This window comes from Salminus brasiliensis, chromosome 2 (genome assembly GCF_030463535.1).
Source record: "Salminus brasiliensis chromosome 2, fSalBra1.hap2, whole genome shotgun sequence".
NCBI classification, from domain to species: Eukaryota; Metazoa; Chordata; class Actinopteri; order Characiformes; family Bryconidae; genus Salminus; species Salminus brasiliensis.
The window spans coordinates 14,455,961-14,476,527 of record NC_132879.1 but is presented as its reverse complement, the minus strand read 5'-3'; the positions used below and the strand labels follow the sequence as shown (position 1 = coordinate 14,476,527).

General features: G+C 43.8%; 1 protein-coding gene across 9 annotated transcripts in view; it reads left to right on the top strand.

The window, feature by feature from the left end:
- The window catches only part of enox2 (ecto-NOX disulfide-thiol exchanger 2), a 278,033-nt gene extending 270,977 nt beyond the window's left edge, over positions 1 to 7,056 (top strand). For all 9 annotated transcript variants that reach the window (XM_072668263.1, XM_072668268.1, XM_072668266.1 and 6 more), the window contains 2 exons: positions 2,048 to 2,133; positions 6,313 to 7,056. In XM_072668263.1, the coding sequence (XP_072524364.1) occupies positions 2,048 to 2,133; positions 6,313 to 6,444 (218 nt within the window). In that variant the 3' untranslated portion in view covers positions 6,445 to 7,056. The remainder of the gene's footprint in view (positions 1 to 2,047; positions 2,134 to 6,312) is intronic.
- Positions 7,057 to 20,567: the final 13,511 nt, after the last annotated feature.

The window sequence follows — 20,567 nt, the reverse complement described above, 5'->3', positions numbered from 1 at the left end:
GCGTGCGTGTGTGTCCCCGGCTGGTTTTTTGTTGGACAAAGGGCTTGTTGACGTGTTGTCCAGCATGTTGGTCTCTGATGATGAGAAATGATTACATGCCAGATCAGCTGGTTAAGCAGTTAATGGGCTGTTCCTGCATGTTCCTCTAGGAGAACACGGGCAGCCTCTGCAGATCTCTCTCCCTCTCTCTCTCTCACGCTCTTTTCTCTCTCTTACTTTGCTCTCTCTTTCTGCTCATTCTCATGCGTGCTTTCTCTGTCAGAGTCATTTTAACTGACGTCTTGTTGGAGATGTGGAGATGAATTGCGGTCAGCACCACGGAGAGAGAACCATTTCCTCCATATGAGAAGTCTCTCTCTCTCTCTCTCTCTCTCTCTCTCTCTCTGTTTTTCTTTCAGCAAATGAAATAAAGATGGTCCTTCAAAAACCACTGAATGTGGAGACAGTCTGTCTACTAGGGTTGGGTGGTATTTATTCAGTAATTAAAATTCGGTATTTAAAAACGGCAACGGTAGCCAAATGAGGATGATTACAAAATTATAATGTGTCTGAAGTGTCAATTTTTTTATTCTGTCTATCTCACCCCCATGTGCATTTCAGAGGGCCACTGATTGGTGATGTCACACTAAAAGCAGGTGAAAAACAAACAGCTCAACACGAGTTGTTGAAATTTGAGTCATTCCAAATAAGAGGGAGAGTAAGCAAACCCGTATGATCCAGTCTGCTAACTGTGCCTGAAAACAGTCATAAACAGATACTTCCAACATGCACTATGTCTATCTAAAAATCTAAAAAAATAAGCTCCTCTATCCCTACATGGTTCCAATAGATGCTTTGATGCTTTATCCTCTAAACGTGTGTGATTTGAGCCTCAGCTGGAACACAGTCTGTGCTGGGGTGTTTTGCCTGCTAGCTAACTTTGTTATAATGCTCACCAAGCTAATGCTAACTAGCTTCTCTCTCCTGATTCACAGCAGTTATTTTTTTACATTCTGTGTCAGACTGATGGTTTAGCATTTATTAAATGATTGACTTCAAATTGTGCAGTGCTCACTTAGTTGGTGACCCTGTAACAAAAAAATAAACATAGACTAAGAAACATCTGTGCAGCTTACACAGCACCTCACCCCTAGGAATAACTTCTACTGTAATAATATTTTCCATATGCCGCAAGACATTTGGAATATAATTCCATAAAAAGTGGATACCACTCAACCCTTCTGTCTAGATTTGTTTATTAAGGACCAAGCCTTACTCAGAGACTTTTATAGAAAGGCGGACATTGGCGAGGCCAGTGGTAGACATCAACCAGACCAAATTCCCAACCGTTCTAGTGCAGCAAATTTATTTTAATGTCAGTTTCTCATTGCTCCCGCCACTCAGGCGGCACTGATGCTGCTAATTGTCATTTAGCTCCCCCAAAGAGGGTGTGACTGCGGATCAATGAACGTGCAACTGGAGAAATCATGTCAGCGAAAGCATGTCATAGTGAAGCATGTCGTAACAGCATAATGCACAGACCACGTCCACAGTCCATTAGGATTAAATGGAATATTGACCATTCTTCCACCATGTCCTTGGCTCTGGAGGCATGGCCTCACATGCTTTGTCTTGTTCAGAGGGATCTTGATCACTAAGAATTCCATCAGGTAGAGCTTAAGGAGTACTGTAAGCATGTGCTGTAGTTATAACTGATATTAACATGCACCAAGCAGAATCCATGTCAGCTGATGAAAAAAGCTCTGATGATTGAGAGCAGCATCAAAGCAACAATTAAACACTTCTTTTTCATTTAGCCAGCTCAAGAGGCAGAGCCAAGGGTCGACACAGCCGAGCTGCTTCGAGGAGACCACCCTTGAGTACTCCGAAATCAATTTCAAATCATCAGGCAGCAAGAAGGGAAAAAAATAAAACCCTTCTCGACTTTTTATTAAGAGGCAGATGATGCTGATTTAGCTGATGGAAGAACTTTATTGATGGAGTTGTGCACTCAGCTCTGGTCCAACGCTTGATGCAATTTCATCTCTTTTCTGCTTTCTTTCTGCAGGAATAATCTCAACGTTCCTCCATGTGCATCCATTCGGAGCCAGCATCGAATACATCTGCTCCTACTTACAACGCCTGGACACAAAGGTACAGAAATCAATCCCCTTTACCCAAACACAAGTTCAGCCGCACTCTGTGACCACCCCAGTGAAAACGATACCACCTATCATACGTTATAAATATATCGTTGCTTTCACTGCATCTCCATTTTCACATATGACATAATTGGAATCTGGCATGGACCAGTAGAAATGTTCCAGAAAATCTTTGTACATTGACTTCCACTGAAAGTGAAGAAAGTGAAATGTTGCCGTTTTAGGGATACAAGGTTTCTGCTTCACAGCGACCATATGTTCTCCAATATAGGCAGGTATGTCTCAGTTCTGATTCAGTTCATTTTTGATGATCACTAAAGTGGAGAATAAGAGGCAGTGAGAAAAAGAAGTTGGTAGCTTGGGATGATGAGTCAGGCTTTCCTCAATTCCACTGAACATCTGTGCCAGACAAAATTTATTAGGCTCCTGATCATTCTGCGGCTGCAACAATTAGCTGATCAGGACACTTAAAAATTCCACTTTGACAGAACTCAAGACAAAAACACTTTGTAGATATTTTGAGCCAGATTCAAAAAACTCTGCAGCATTCAAAATGTACAGCACAGTCGTGTTCAAGATCCCGTGGTGGTTCTGTTAATGAGCTTATGCATATTAATAACCCATTCGCGTTTCAGTGTTTGGCTCCCAAACAAAGGTGCCAAACTCTCATTTGGCACCACTGTTTGGGTGTCACATGCCATGTTCACACAGCAGGTAAAAGTGGCCCAAATCTTTTTCATTGTGTGTGACACAGGTGTGTTTTCTGTGTGGCAGCGTGAACAGCAAGAAACAATGAATATGACATAGTCAATGCTGATTTGGGCTGCTTTGACTTTGGTAATGAAATCCAAAACGTTTACAATATAAGTCTGACTCAGTCTGAACAGGCAGATCAAAATTCATGTGCCTTTTTTACCATCGAGAAGGGGAAGTGGAAAGACGTGAGAAAAAGGGAAAATGCACGACAGCAGTGAGGGAGGTTTTCAGTGATGGGATAGGTAACAGACCTCAGGGATATTTGTGTTTTCTGTTCACACAAACGCTAAATATCACAACAACTGCTCTGTGTTTAAAGAAATTTCGGAACAAATGGCCAAACGTTGCCACAGTAGGACGCTGCTGCAGAGTTGAAGGAAATTAAAAAGTGTGAAACAAAGTTTTAAGAAACCAAGGACACAAATTAAAGAAGTGTGCGTGGCTGGATAACATGCCCTTTTCACATCGAGCTAGAACGCACTCTCAGTGATAAGCCCAGTTGTCAGCCACTGGAACTTAATACCTCCTGTGACGCTGGTGAAGACGAACCTGAAACCTTGCGTGAAGCAAATGCCCCTCCATTTAGTAGCATAAACAGATACATGGCTACCATACCTGCCACTTTATTAAAGAATCAGAGATGCATATTACAAATACACAAAATATATATCTAAAATATCTGGTAAACACACAATATCAGTGTAACTCCTAGTCAGAGTCAAAAGCAACAGCAAGGGTGAAAAAGGGACCCAGGCCCTCTCCTAAACTGCATGGGTGGAGCTAATGGCTCTATTTTTTTTATAATCTTCAGTCAAAGCTATTTTCAAATGTTCAATACTGAGTTTTGTATGAATAATCTCTAAACTCCTTCTCAATGCTCAAGAGCACAGGGTCACCAGCAACCCCCAGGGCCCAATAATGGCAATTAAACAGATGTGGGTATTGAACCCACAACCCTATGATTAATAACCCAGTGTTCTAACCACTGCGCCACCACTGCCCCAAATGTGTGATTAGGCACTGTGTGTAATTAAGGTGGGTTTTGAACACACAGCCCAGCGCTGAACCTGCACAGCTCGCAAGTTCAGCTGTGTACTTTTTTTAAACAACCTTCTAGTGACCCCCATTCGAATTTGAGGACTGACTAAAGTTATGCTATCCTATTAATCTTCTTTGCACCTACATACATTACATATATTTGCATACAATGGAAAATATTTTACTGGACTAACAGCCCTAACAAACACACACACACACACACTCTCTTCACAGGCTGAGTTGCTCCTTGCTGATCAACCTGGCATGTCCACAGCGTTCCATAGAATGAATAACTCACCCTCCAAACATATGGAGCTCCCGGAGTGGGCAGTGCCGTCACGCTGTGCCAGTCGACACACACTCACACATACACACATAATGAGATTATCATTTCCCCCCATTCTGTCTCTTTTCTGTCCTTATCCACTTCCACTCTGTGTGACCGCCATCCTGCTTGCAATGTCACCACTGTGTAAAGTCAGCCTGCCCTTAATAATGCTCTCTCTCTTTCTCTCTCTCCACCTCTATCTCTCTTTCTCTCTCTCTCTCTCTCTCTCTCCACCTCTCTTTCATTCTAACTCTCTCATGTAGTGAGAGATCAGTGTAGACTAGCTTACCGGATCATCTCTCAGCAGCTTCTTCACTCTCTCACCCTGCTTCTTCTTTCTCTCTCTTTATTGTATTTTGGTCCATATTTTAGGTTCTTTCTTTCTTTTCTGAGTCTGGAGTTTTGAGGCCCTGAGGCTCTGGTTGTTCCCACAGTTTCCTCTTCACACAGGCGTGCACCCACACTCTGTGCGAGCTTGCGCATATACACACACTCGCACGCGGCCCCATATCTTTTTTTAACACATGTTTTTTAGCAGAAGCCATGCGCTTCATCAGGATGAGCTAACGAAGACTCTGCACTAATGAACTGCCTTCATTAGCGAATTGGGACATATGCCTTAACCGTACTGCTGATCAGAATCAGACCAGATCTTTTTACTCACAAAGAATTTCTCGTGCCGCAGGTGTCTGCATACATTTCAGTAAGATAAAGATTTGAATACAGTGTACGACAGAAGTTTTCCTGTACAAAGTGTATCAAAGAGGTTACGTTATATTTACAGTGCTGTACAAAAGTATTGAGCAGTATGCGCTACAAATGAAGCTTTGAGTGATACCATAGAAAACCCTTAAATGAAAGTACCTTAAACCTTTAAAAGATTCTTCACACTTACACATCTCTGCTCTAGACATCACTCAAGCACCATTTGTAGCATTTAAACATTTTATTTTTAAGAGTGTATCGCAATATTAGAATGCATAGAAATTAATAGTACATGTTTTGTATAGTATGATTTGATGTGTGTTCGCTGAGACATTTCTGAAGCTGTCCTTCAGAAAAGCTAGTCTTTACAGTTCCCTATACAACACATAGTTTATCTAATCAAACCTGTGGAGCAAAATCAGGGGAGCTGCAGGTGGAACTGAACTTATACTGAACAGATGATACATAGTTACATAGGAAGTAGGTTTTTACACAGGCTAAAAGAAACATAATCTGATATGCTATGCCGTCACTACGTTCATCAGTCTGTAAATCAACTTAAATAACATACATTTCAACTACAGTGGCGACTGGTTGGCTTTCAGTGAGAACCATGAATGTAGACCAGAATGTTATCTGCAATGAAAAGTGAGTCTAGACACTAGTAGTAGCTCAGTGGATTTATAAAAGCCAGCAGCCACACATCACTGGAGAAGAGTTTGTCCTCCCATCAGTGGTGCACAGCTACTCTAGCTGTAAGATATGCTGCTGCTATAGTTTATATAAATATTTGGGTTCCCCTGGTATAATTGTTATATTTTATCATTATAAATGTTTTGGTGATTTGCTACGTGAATATAATTCACATATCCTCTACAGAGTGAACACCTCTGTTTATTGTAATGCTAATTTATTTATTATGAAAAAAACTTTGTGTATGTTAAATGCTACACTCTAAAATTGGCATTATTTTCCTGAGCATTTGTTCTTATTTTCTCTTAGAAAATCAACAAAATCCTTTGAACAAGGGTGTCCAAACTTTTGCATACAACTGTATATGAGATTTAATGTAAACCTGCAGGTGCAACAAGTGTGTTGAAGTGCAAAAGTGCATTTAAATCAGAGGATGGGTTTTTAACCAGAGGTTTTTAACCAGGGAAAAGAAGCTATGCCTGGCTTAGTGCCAGGCGTTTACTCTTGTTCTCCTCTTGAAGTTTGTCTCAGATCGAAAGCATGTGCCTCAAATCATGACGTGCAAAACATCTGAAAATACTATACTTATATAAACTACATTTGGATATTTGTGGGGTTTTTCCTTACTGTTGTTTTTCTCCTTCCCTCCAGATCAGCACAACCGAAGTGGAGACGCTGCTGGGCCGGCTGCCCTGCACCTTCAGGCAGGAGCTGACAGGCGTGGGCGCCAGCCTGGAGAAGCGCTGGAAGTTCTGCGGCTTCGAGGGCATCAAGACCGCGTAGGGTCGGGCTATTGGGCATCACACCCAAGGACTGACACAGCCTGAGCACTTGGATGGACAAAAAAAGAGGAAGAAGAAGAAGGGAAGAAAGTCCCACGGACAGCCAAACACCTGCCAGCATTCTTCAGCAGCTCAGCAAGCCCTGGAGAAGTTCATTCAGCTCCAGACAAGGCCTGGCCTCTGAGTGGACGCCTCACAGTGTGTACACACAGGCACATGTTCCATGTGGGTTTGTGTCTGAGCGTGTATGTGCGTGCGTGCGTACGTGCGTGCGTGCGTGCGTGTGTGTGTGTAAGTGCCATGTGGCTGGACTGGTCCAAGCCACCCATACACACAACAGCTGTGATTCACTGTCACATCGGAAACTCGGATACTCATGGGACAGAGCCAGGCTGAGAACTGGGGACGAATCTGTCGACATGGTGTCACCTTTCCCTCGTCTGACTCCTGATTTTTAAAGAAAAAGAGAAATGAAAATGGATATATTTCTTCTTTCCGTTCTGTATAGGTTGCAAACAGCTGCATAGAGCGTTTTTTGTTCATATACTCTGTAAATGTTTGAATAACTTGCTATTTTTAAATAAAAAAGGATGAGGAAAAATCAGCGGCGCAGTGTGACCTACGACTTCAGCTCTCAGTTCCAATTCATTGCACACGTCCAATCTTTCGGCCTTGATGGATCACATTCATGTTCACAGATGACCCATATGCGTCGTTAGTGAGGATGATGCATAGCATGCATACTGATGAATTCCGTAGTTCTGAATTCTGGCCTAACCACCCTCATTATGCTCATATGGACATGTGTATCCAAGCTATTAGGCCTGTCAGCGATAATTACGTTCTCGACTTATTGTACATTACATAGACAGAACCTCAGATATTTTTGCTGACCTCGACCTAGTGTTTATTTGTGTTTTTTTTAAGGAATGAATGCAACTAGTAGTTTAACCAGTTTTCTTGTCTGCTTTATGTCTGAGAATCTCAGAGCAGCGCCATCTATCATGTGTGCACAATGCCCAATGAATCAGCAGCTTCTCCATACACACACACACACACACACCTGTCTGCAACAGGTGAAGATGCATTACTTTTTTTCCCTCTAAAGTTTACCCCATGCTCTACCCAGTTTGGAAGGTCAATTACACAATCCCCATATATGTGAACCCCCCCATAACTAACAATGCCCCCAACACTAGGAGGATGAAGACTAACATATGTCTACTCCAACACATGTGAAGCCAGTGCAGCTCCCCAGCTCTGAAACAACAGCTTCCATACTCCTGTGCTGACCGACATCACCCAAGGAGTGATGTGACGAGTCTGTGAGCAGCTGTCTCAGACTCTGGCTGCTGATGGCAAGCTACATGACACAAGATTTGAACCAAAGCGTGTAATTGCACTGTAATTGCATGTGATTGCAATTGTTATCAATATATTAGTGTCCTAAAATGAAGACAGTTATTTCTAGGATCATCCAGAAATATAGATATTTATTAGGACAAAACTATTGGTACATTTGGTTGGTCCTTGAAAACATGTGAATTCCCCCATTTATCACAAGAAAGACCTGCTCAAACTGCTGATTAAGGGTGTTTTCACACCTGCACTTTTTAGTCCTGCTAAATCAGGACTCTGGATCGTTTTCACCCTTGGTGTGATTGTTTTGGGCAGGTGTGAATACACTATCCTCACTCGGATGTGGACCAAAACAACCGAACTAAGACCCTTAAGAAGAGGTGGTCTTGGTCTGGTCCCAAACGAACTCTGGAGCAGTGATCTGACCTCAATCTGACCCAACTATCAGGTATACTCTATGTGTTAACCTGGTCCACTGCCCAGCTTTCCAGCATGTTTACCTTATTAGAAATATTTCCCACCTACATCCACTGCCTTCTTCACAAACGTGTCTACAGTAGTTCATTGGAAAGCACTCTTCATAAACTGCTCACTCAGGCTCCATCCGGTTACCCCAAAAGTTACAGCTCCTTCCTACAGATCTAGCTCCTCTCTGCTCCGGGATTTTGTGGCTGTTCCAATTTTTTTCCAACACCAGCGGAGCTGAGAGACTCAACAGCGCAGTGTGACCTACGGTTTCAGCTGCTGAGCCGAACACTTGTATGCAAATCATTGCAGGTTGAGATAAGCAAAAAAGAACGACCACCTCTTCTTCTCTCCAGATGCTGTTTTCCTCCAACTTCAGCCTCTTTTATCTGACTTTTCCTTCCTGAACTTTTGTACACTCAGTTCCTCTGCCTTTTCTTCTGCGCAAGAAAAGTGACCATAAAAAGCCTCATGCTTTCGAGCGTCATCTCTCTGCTGCTAATCACTTGGCTGTGTGGAGAGGACCACTGTGCTTTTTTTTTTTTCCTTCTCTCTCCAAACTCTGACTAATGGGCCTTCTTTCCTTTCATGTGCTTCATTTCTGTGTGCATATTGGGTCGTTTGTAATCGTTTTCGCTCCCCTAGCTTGCCTCGCCAACCGACCCGAGTGTGCCTGCAAAAGATGTTGTGTAACACTAAGTGTTTTCACACTTTGAAGGAAGGCTTCTATGAAGGCCAATTAACAATGCAAAAGTGGTGTGCTGGGGTGTGTGTGTGTGTGTGTGTGTGTGTGTGTGTGTGTGTGTGTGTGTGTGTGTGTTTGCACGCTAACGGGATGCCAATGCAGCACGAGGTGTGTCTCAAACGCTGGGACCACAAAGCTCATCCGGCAGCACAGCCCAATGTTCCTAATTCGGGTTGTGTCTCCTCGGTGGTGCAACCTTGTTGCCGATGGAAACGAGGCTGATTTGTTCTCGTCAGCCCCTCCATCTCCGTAGGCTGCATGTATGAAGCATTACATTCAAATGTCTGTCAGAGCTGTGGCCTCTCGGATGTGAATTAATAAAAAGTAATGAGCGTCCGCAGAGGAAGACGTTCCACATGGAAATTCCTACCGACATGCATTTCTAAAACAGATTCTCCACCAGGCATGAAGTCCGTCTGAAACAGGCTTGAATGTGGCTACATTTACATTACAAGTCCTATTACTCATTTCCAATTTCTTGCACACGTCCAATCTTTCTGTCTTGGTGGGTCACATTCATATTCCCAGAATTCCCAGAATGTTTATATGGCTTGTTAGTGTGGATGATGCAAAGTGATGAATTCCATAGTCACGAATTCTAATCTATCCTAACTATCCGGTCCTATGAACAGGTGTGTATCCGATCTACTGCCACATTCAGACAGTTCCTGTAACCTTGTGAATTTCCAACGTAACCACATGAAGTTCTGCTCAATATAAAAGAGAAAATTAGCAGCTGTATGTTCACCTTGTCTGTAGGCTATAGTCTATGCTACACAGTGACTGACCTGAAGCTAACAGAAGCTTTGCACCTTTGAGGAATGCTTTGTCTGGTCTTCTGGATTTGACAGAGGTTTGCCACAGACTCGAAGGACTCGAGGTGTCTATGCTAAGCATGAAGAAAATAAATGCCTCTATACTTGAGAAAAGCTACAGAAAACTCCTTTCACACATGGTATGATGGTATATTTACCCACATGCTAATCTATGATTATTTATTTATTTAAGGTGAAAGGTAAAAGGCACTGGAATCTTTTCTGACGCAGGAGCGCACCGTCACAGAAATGACTGTGATGGCAAATTGGGACAAGACTAAAATAACTGAGAATTACATTGATTACATTTATATAATGCCATGGTCAAAATGGAGATAAAAGGATTTTGCAGAACAGCAACAATAGGATTGCCATCATGCAGAAACCATGTATCTCCAAAATGGCAAAATGACAGCAGTCAAAATACTTAACTTCATGTATGGTTTTCCAGTATCTTACCTTATTAAGAATAAATACTGATCATTTCAGCATTACTGCAATTAAGCTCTGCCTGCTTTCACTACTTTCTTCCTCTGAAGGCTGAGAAAACTAGACTTTCAGGAGGAATATATGGTTTACTTTTAAATGGAAGAAAACCAAACATGCTGCACCTTTCATTAAACTCCACCCCGAGAACACTGATCAGTGGCTGTAACATACAGGAGTGTCTAAAGCTCGACTGAAGTATGCTGAAATCCATACCACTGAATGTAACAAGAGGTCCAGATCCCATCCAGTGGCAGAGATTTCAGTATAATTCAGTAAGAGCAGAGGGGGCAAAGAAGCCTCAAAGCATTTCCCCTAAAGCAGCTCTGAATGCTTGGAGTTCGGGCTGCAGTTTTATCTGCAGTATGAGTTTAGTGTTAGTTTTATGAGCTGCTGGGGTGCCGTCACTCTCAGAGCTGGAAGTGTGGAAAGCTTTGTTATCAGTTTGAGTTTTCCCACTGCCCCCACACTAATCAGCACTGTGTGCTGCTCTGAAGACCTGGGCTTGCAGTACCCTATTAACCGCACCTTACCACAGGCCAGGGAGGAGGTGGGATGCAGTCTCTGGAGGCATCCAGAGGAACGTGTTGATTGGTAAACCGTAAACGATGCAGAATGGCTGTGACGCAAAAGCTGAGAAAAATGAGAGGAGACAAATATCGTTTAGATTGTGCTGTTTTCCCCTCTTTCGCTGCTCTATTTTGAGGAGAGTGAAACTGCTCCATCAGAGCGCAGTAGCGAGAAGAGGCACTGCACAGATTCAGAGTCCTGTCTCTGCTGCATTTAGTAGATGAAGCTCCTCTCAGTAAAGCCCTGTTCATGTTCTACCTGGGGAGGTGCTGTAATTTATGTGATTACCAAGGAAATTTGTGATTTTACTCACAGTCATTATAGTCTGTAATGACTTCCCAAGTCTGGCAAGTAAGGAGTCCTTAATTACCTTCTGTAGTCTTCTCAACCTTGAGCTTCTGCAGTGAAAGTAGTGTTCTTTCAATTGACCTCACGATAAGCTATAAAACCTGCCCCCGTTCTGAGTATAGAAAAGAAAGAGACTCCTAAACTTCCCTGCTCTACTCGGCTCTGGAGAAATCCCTGCCACATCTGAAAGGGCATCCCAGTTTTCAAGAGTCAAGTGGAGTATCCAATGGCTTCCCCTTAAACCGGATTTAACTCATGGATTTCAAGGGAGGTCCAGAGATTGTATGCAGCGCCACATCCTGGTTGGTGTGCAGCGCCACATAGTGGTTGGTGTGGCACAACAGATAACACCACTACCTGCCAGTGAGCTACCACACCACGTGGGAGACTGGGGTTCGATTCCTGGTCTAGGTGACTGTGGGTGCTGTGCTACACCAATAAGAGTCCTTGGACAAGACTCCTAACACTACGTTGGCCCACCTCTGTAATATGAGTAACGTTGTAAGTCGCTCTGGATAAGAGCATCAGCTAAATGCCATAAATGAACTGAAATGAATGAATCCTGAGCCCTTCACTCTTAAAAAAGGACCATTTTTAGTTCCATAAAGTCCCATTTTACATCAACTTCTTAAAATCTTTTAAATCATACTCTCTCTTTATTGAGCCAATAGTGGTTCCTCTACGGCACTGCTCAAAGAGCCCCTGGTAGCATTTATATTTTGACAAGTGTAGATCAAAAAGCTGTTCCTAGTGTAGCTGTGTATGTTTATATGAATATTAAGCTAACATCAGCTTTTGGACATTTGGAGCTGAAGTAAACGCTCACCTGATTACCCTGATTACACAGCAGTAGTTTGCTACACCTAGCAAAAACTGGCCCACTCAATCGGTGATGATCCGTCCCGACTGATGCAGACGTCCCATGATTGCAAGTGTTCAGCACGTTCCGTTCTCTCTGTTCTGCACTCGTTCTCCACATTTCCCTCAGCAACTGAGCATGCATGTTATGCATGCATGATAGAGATACAAAGGAGGGGGAAAAAGTAAAGCTCTGCTGTAAACTGTGCACTCATGGGGTCCAAAAGACCACATTTCTGTGTGGGGTTGTCCCATTTTTCACTAACAGCCTCTATGCACACTTATCAAGGCCTTTGGTGATGCAGCCTTGTACTCAACCTTCCTTGAGATGCAAGTGAGGCCAATCAGAGAGGATGCAACGATATTCAGATTAGAGTAAAAGTGCATTTCTTTGTTCATTTAACTGGTCATTGAGCTGCATTAAATGTGTGTAATTTAAGTTTATAGTGAAGCGAATTGGGTCATTAAAAATAAATCAAATCAAAGGATACATCTTACCAGCCCTCGAGGTTTTGAGCCATACAAGTCTATGTGGACACTGAGGTTGACTGCAGGGACAGAATGTAGGGCTGCTAATTGACACTCGCTTGTGCTGTTCTGTTATTGTTGGGTATTTAGTGTCATTCCTGACTTCGGGAACTTGGGGAAATTACAGACATCTGGTTTGAAATATACACTCACATCCGTCCAGAAAATTAGCTCACGACCTTATTTGACCTCAGACATCCTGAAGAAGGCCTTAATGGACGTTATAGCCAAGTGCAAAAGGACATCCATCCATTCATCCATCTTCATATCCACTCCTTCCTGGTCAGGGTCGCGGTGGGTCCAGAGCTTACCCAGAATCACTGGGCCCAAGGTAGAAATACCTCCTGGAGAGGGTGCTAGTCCATCGCACAGTACCACACACACCCTTCCACTCACACAAATTCGGGGGTAATTTAGTACAGCCAATTCACCTACCATGTGTATTTTTTGGGAGGTGGGAATAAACCGGAGCACTCAAGGGAAGCCCAGCGGACACGGGGCAAACACACCAAATCCTCATGGACAGAGACCAGACTAGGGATCAAGCCCACAGCCCAGACCCCTGAAGCTGTGTGGCACACGCACTACCTACCGCCCACCAGCCACATCCCTTACAAATTCTAACAGAGCCTCCTCTAATAAAGCTAAAGATAAAGGTAGGCCAGCTCGAATAGTGCCTAAGAGACAGAGATTCGTGGCTGTAGTCCAACTGTAAATGCCATGCTGGTGCTGTTCTTTTCCCTTAGCTACATTACTGTGTGTTTGCTCTAGTTGGGCATGGGAGACGGGAAGCAGTCGTAAATTCCAAGCCATTGCGAGAGCCGCATTTCAGCGAGAAGTTCTCGCTTTTTCTGTCACACAAAGACGTAAACACGGACTAATTAGATCTCCCCATGGCCCCCTTGAGATGTGTTTTCCATTTGGTGTTGTACACTCAGTTCAGCACCGCTGAGACTCCCTCATTAATTCGGTGCCTGCGCAGAGCCGGGCGAGAGCTATTTGAGGATGTGTGATTCGCATTGTTCGCTGGAGCCGTGATTTAATTTCTGCTGCGGAGCCACTCCAAGAGTTTGAGCGAGTGTCCTTGAGCCCACGGCCTTGTTTTGCCTGAGATGTCCTGAAGAGGGCCTCGACGGGCGTTACAGCCAAGTGTAAAAGGGCATCCGTGTCACGCCAGCAGCTACACCCCGGAGTCTCTCACTCACAGCCCCAAATCCTTCACATGGTGTCCCAGTCATGTTCTGCAGAGTAATTGGATGTGGAACGACAGCTTTAACTAGACGCACCCTCCTTTTTTAGGCTGCGATCTCGATGCTTGAGGCGTTTCTAATTATCTCGTGTTTACCTGACGTCCTCGAGTCAGAGTGGGGATCTGGACAATTATAAAGAGTGCCTTCCCCTGAGTGATCAGAAGAGAGAGCACTGATTGGATAATAACTGCCTGGGTGTGTGTGTGTGTGTTCCTTGTGCCCCTCAGTGCTGAAATCTTCCTCATTCCTCCTCACGCAGTCAGAGCCTATGATGAAAAACGCCCATCTGTTTAAGGCTGCACCCAGGGAGGTTATGGACAGTCACTGCTTCCATAGTAATGCATCACAGACAGCGGATTTGAGCCAGAAATGCTGAAGGAGCGCTCGTCTATCTTGTGCTGATTCAAGAGCTCCCCCTGTCGGGAGGAGACGGAGGTGCCAGGCCGGCGCCGCTGCTCCCTTCTGCAAACCCCAGTGGCAGTGATTCATCCTGGCAGTTGCTCTATGAGTCTGGTATTAAGAGCTCCGTTCGAGCAGGCCCTGCTTCGCTCTGAGGCTCGGCTCGCCCTCATTCATTTATGTATGTGCAGAGACGTGTGAAATGCAGATTTACTCTCGCACCTATGCGGCTAGCGACGACAAAAGCCCAGCCTCCTACAGGCCCCTGCAGTGCCACTCGAGGGAACACACACACACACACACACACATTCACTGTTCCAATTAAAACCCAGAACTGTAGAGAAAGAAACTCAGTGAAGGCTCAGTGCCCTGTAGACCAGTGGCTTATTGTAAGACTCTGTTCCTGCTGTATGAACTGACATGGATATGCGTCCAGACCTGTCCATTAAGCAAGGTAACTCATTCCCCAAGCTGCTGAAATGTTGGCACAGTCCTGGAGCATTTTCTGTACTGCTTTTGGTTATGGCTTCTATACCTGGGATTGTGTGGTGTTAACCCTTATGAGTTACTACTGACACAAGATCTTAATGACCAGTTTGTTATATCTCACCAGTTATCCATTTTTGAGGCAGAAGCCCCCCCCCCCCCCCCCCCCACCCACCCACACCTTTGAAGAACCTCTCCCTTTTGGCTCCATTAAGAAGCATGCTTGTAATAGAAATGTATGAGAATGTGAAGAGCCCTTACACAGTGATCGGATCACGCTCAGATTCTTTAGACCTTTAACAGTTCTTCACACTCACACATCTCTACTAAAAGCTTCTTCTATTGCTTCACTAAAATAAGAGCATGCGAAGCGCCTACAATTTTAAGAATCATCCCATGTGTGTGGTGTTTCTTCAGATCAAGTCTTGTGGTTTGGGGGCTGTGATGAGTGAAGGACATCTGCAGACCAAAACGTCAGGATCTCCTGTAAGGGGTATTGCTTATATCGGTTAGGATTTCAAAAGTGTAGCCATTAATGACACAAAATATCAAAGTTTAAACACACTTCACTTCATTATTATTTTGCAGGCTTTTTCACCTTGATTGCAAACTGTATATAAATGTTAGCAGACCAAGGTATGTACCAACCGCCATCTGAACAGGGGTCAAATGATGTGATTTCTACCTGGGCCGTTATGTTGTGTAATCCGAGGTGCAGATTTTCTCCCCTCAGCTCTGTGGACTGGCTCTGAAATGCCAGAGCCCCTGACGCCACTAGCTGCGTCTAATGAGCGACACTCAAACCATCTCTCACCTTCATCATCCCCGTGACCTTTTCTGACAACACAGAAGTACCACTCTTCATACAGACAGCGATTACATCTGAATTGTCGAGAGCTGTATTTTTAGACACAGGACTCCCTTTCTCAAGCTTTCTCAGCCGTCGTTCTCGATAGAAACCCGCGGTCAGAAGTGGGTTCTGTTTTGAGTGTGGGTGGTTTAAACTAAAAGCAACTAAGAGTAATTAATGTTAATGAATATGACATTATGACATTCCCAAAGATGTCCCAGTTTCAGGCTGCTCTTAAACAATCATCTTCTCAGATTATGTTGTAGTGTGTCTTGTCTGTTGCTCTCGATAGGAACCGTGTTCAAAAAGCACATTCTGTCTTTCTCAAGGCCTTGTGTATGTGGTTTAGGCTAAAGAGCAATGCCTTTTTTTCAATAAGAGGGCTTCTATGCTTCTTTTAACAAAGGCTTGAATCTTCGTTTGTGTGTAAGCGGATCTTATTTGTCATGGTCTCCTTCAGGAACACCATGGACCTTTCAGGCCACAAGAGAACCTGCCTCTCTTCCCAGGATGTGTAATTAGATTAGGTTAGGTTTGCAGAATCAAAGAGAGGTTTGCTGAAAGCTTGCTGTTCACCTTACTTGCTCCTGAGAACAGGATGTCTTCAACAGACTCTCTGCTAATGCTTTATTGAAGCGCTGTTGTTGTCTTTATTGAAAGTCTCAGTTTAAGGAGGCTCTTACTGCGTACTTCAATCTACAGAATCACATTTGAGTTGCATAGCCAAGGCTGTGGCACTGTTGTATGTTAAGTGGTAAGTGTGAGTGTTTAGGATGAAGCGAATGTTCTTTCTTATTCACTCAGCCGGACGTGGACGTGGATAACAAGCCCGCTACACTCTTTACATGCAGAATAACCCTCCCACACTCCTTTACACTCGCACTCGCCTTTTCCTTTTGGCTCGGTGCACAAAAAAAGGCTTTTGAGCAGCACTGAATGGAGCGATGATGAGCACGTCATTGTCATCCCCGCCTTGTGATTTGGTGTTGGACGTGTTGCCCTTAAGTCAGATTCATTAAGTCTGCTTTGTCACAGTCTGTCTTTAATGAGTTTTGATCTGTGACTGCCTAATAAAGATCTCAAGGATATGGTGAGACCAAATCGCCTGTGACGGCACACGCAAACCGCCACTGAATGCTCGGGTGACCCCTCATTAGGCCTGACTGATGGACCAGCCCTGCTCTTCTCTGATCAGGAAAATAATAAAAACGGTCCCACTTTAAATTGTGCTGCTAATAACACCAGTACATGCAACAACCAACAAACTAATGTTTTGAGTTATAGCTTATGTAAAAACACAGAAGTTCTCAGTTTTGACTGGTGTAAGTACTATCTGGATAGTTGTAACAGTACTGTAAGTAGTGCTGTAACAGTGAATACATCACCAGCAGTAGTCTCATTATTGTTACATGTATTGTTCATGTGTAACTACATAGTTATTAAGCATTTAGCTCTTTAACAAGTAAGTTCTGACAAGTAAAACTTGTCTGTGTCCCTGTAGAGAAGTGTTGCCAATAGAATAGGACTCTCTGGAGCAGATCAACATGAACCTATTGGCTCCATGCTAAATGCCAGGTGTGAGCTAGAGGGGTACCAAGCCTCCTGGCATTGAGCTGTGGAGCAGTGAAACAGCAGTGAGTTCTCTGGAATGATGAATGGTGCTCCATTCAGTACTTTTGGGATGAGTTGTTGAGTTGGGGAGAAGTAGGGTGGTGACTGTGCCACATTCGGACTCCTGGCCTCACTACTTGCTCTTGTCGCTGAATGCAAGTAAAATCCTCACAGCAATGCTTCTAAATCTAGTAGGAAGCCTTCTCCGGACAGCAGAGTTGGTTAGTCCAACAAAAGCAGAATGAATGCTTTTTGAATGAGCAGGTGTCCAAATATCTTTGTCCATGCAGTGTATACTGGAACAGTACAATACAACTCTTTTTGCATTTTTTTATTTATTTAACCCTTAATGCAACCTGGCACGTCATCAAGAACAGGTTCTTATTTGCAATGGCAGCCTGGCAAGCATTTGACCCAGCTCTGAAAGCCAGGGTGCAGGGTCAGTCATGCTACAGCTCCCTTGGAGCACAGAGGGTTAAGGACAAGGCTCAAGGGCAACAGTAGACCTGGGTATCAGACCTTCAACCCTGTGATCAGTAAGCCACCAAACCCCCACTGCTTACCAAATGTTAGGGTGCACAAACTTCTGCCATTCATTCCTATGAGAGAACGTCCTACCAAAAACAGGTGCAATGTAGAATGGGGAACGTGGATGGAGGAGAAAGCAGAGTGATGGAGGTTGTATCCAGTCTGAAGCTGAGTCTGAGTCCCGCTGATGCTGTCCTTCTTCGGCCAGTGTTTCCAATCTCGTGCCGGCTGAGGATGGGGAGGAATGTATTTGAGGGTCTGAGACAGGGCTTACTCTGACTCTACTGTCGGTAGCGGCTGTGAGTCTGGAGGCTGATGGTGGCCGGGGCGCATGTGCTGCGTGCAGGGACTTGGGGAGGGGAGGGGAGGGAAAAGATAAAGGGATTAGTGGAGCTCCTGGTGTGTGGAAAAGTAGCACGTCCTGCCTTCCATCCAACCAGAACAGCTGACCAGCAGAGAGAGGCCATCAACCTCACCCTCACTGCACTACTGGTGGAGGGCGTGAGCAGCAGACCACACACACACACACACACACATCCACTCGTTTTTTCAGTCTGCCTTTCAGTCTGCTGCCTCATGCTCTGCGTTGCATATTTTCTCCTTTTTTCTCACACTTGTTTTGTTTCTCTCTCACTCTCTATCTCTCTTTTTCAGTCTCAGTCTTACTTCATAAGTTTCAGTCTTGCTCTCTCACTTTTTTCAGTATCTCTCACTTTTAGTCTGTCTCTCTCAGTCTCTTTCTTACTTTTTCAGTCTCTCTTTAGTCTCACTCTTTCAGTCTCTCTCTTACTCTGTCTATTCCTTACTTTTTCAGTCTCTCTCTTACTCTGTCTATTCCTTACTTTTTCAGTCTCTTACTTTTTCAGTCTCTCTCTTACTCTGTCTATTTCTTACTTTTTCAGTCTCTTACTTTTTCAGTCTCTCTCTTACTCTGTCTATTTCTTACTTTTTCAGTCTCTCACTTTTTCAGTCTCTCTTACTCTGTCGATTTCTTACTTTTTCAGTCTCTCAGTCTTTCAGTCTCTCCCTCAGTCTTTGTCTCTTGCTCATTTGGTCTCTCTCTCTGTCTCTCTTTTTTATCTCCCTCTCTCTCTCTCTTACACACACACACACACTCTTTTGATCTCTCTTTCTCTCTCATCAACCTCGCACTTCTCTGTCAACCTCTCTACAGTCTCTCTCTCATTCTTGCTGCCTCATTCTTTGTCCTCCTCGCCTTTTTGTCCTTCTTGCCTCTTGCCTCTCTCTCTCTCTCTCTCTCTCTCTCTCTCTCTCTCTCTCTTACTGTCTACTTATCTTTCTTTCCCCATCTCCTTCTCTCCCTCTCACCATGGTAACCCAACAGAGCCGTCGGAGTGAATGCTTGCAGCTGGATCGTCCGTCGGCACATATCATGAATCTGCCTGGAAATTGATGGGGAAGTTTGGATCCACTTCATTGATCGCCCGCATTCAGCAAATTTCCCGGCTCGCTAAAGTGAGGCTGCTTAAATGATTTTCTAGGCAGTTTACGTATGGCCCGCAGAACGCACTCAGGCGTGAGGCCGAGCTCATGAAACTGCTATAAGACCTGGCAGTGCTCTGAAATAGGGAACGCTCCCAGATAAGAGACGAGGGGACTGTTCTCTCTGCACTGTGGAGCTCAGTCAGTGCTGAATACACGGCCGCATCTGCAGCAGGTGGAGAACTGCAGGGTGCAATACAATACAACCAGCTGTTTCTTAAAGGATATACCTACATTCAGCCAGAAATTTCTGCATCATTAAGTGGATTAGTGTGAACTGCAATGTTCTGTAGAAACTTACAGTCAGAGTTGTTTACAAGGGTGGTGAATGGAACCAGTGTGTTACAGTAAGTTTACCACAGGGTTTTGGCCTAGAGTGTATTTAAATTCATTCATGGCAAAGAGGTACATTTTCCAAAAGGTAAATTTATATAAGGAAAAAACTCTTAACTCTCAATGAAAGTCAATATTAAATATAAAATATTTTACTGTAAGTCATTTTGGTGCATTTCTACTGGTCCATCATGAATTATAACTAGGGCTGGGTGATATGATAAAAAATATTATATCACGATACCCAGTATTTATTTATGATATTTTCTCATGTGGACACAATTCACCAGCTGCAGATATAATTAATTTAATTAAGTGCAGAGATTTTTGTTCATTTCTTTTTTAATCCATCCAATTAAACCAGACTAATTACACTCTCTGTAATGAAACATGCAGTTGGTCAGTGTTTGTTGAGTACTGATGAAATCAGCTATTCTAACACAAGGAGTCATGTCAGATTAAATGATGCCAGATTCATCATGACTCTTAAGGCCTGTCACTGTTTGTTGTGGGGCACCGTGTAATATCTATTCTTTGGGCCCAAAGTCCTTGGCAGAGCCCCAGGGCCTGATTTTTTGTTGTAGATATTCAATAATTACAACGTAAACTTTGTGCACTTGCTCACTTTCTCTTTCAGTGTCTAATACAGTTTATAGAATATGGAGCATCTAGAATAGCTCTGGAGTTTGAGGAGTAGAACGTGCCCCCAAAAGATGACCCTCAACAACACATCAGCTGCAGTTCCACCATGAATGATGGAGGAATGGTGCTGGGTTGGTAAAAAGACGTGTGTGTGTGTGTGTGTGTTCCTGCTATTGGCAGTTGTGTGAGGAATTTCAGTGGGGGACCAGTTATGGATGGGTAGTGTAATCATCACCTCACATGCTTGGTGACTTTGGGATACATTCTTAATTTCTATTTTAAGAATGAACCCATTTAAGACAATGCAGCCACTGATATCAACCTTCCAACCTTTATAACCTCCTTAAA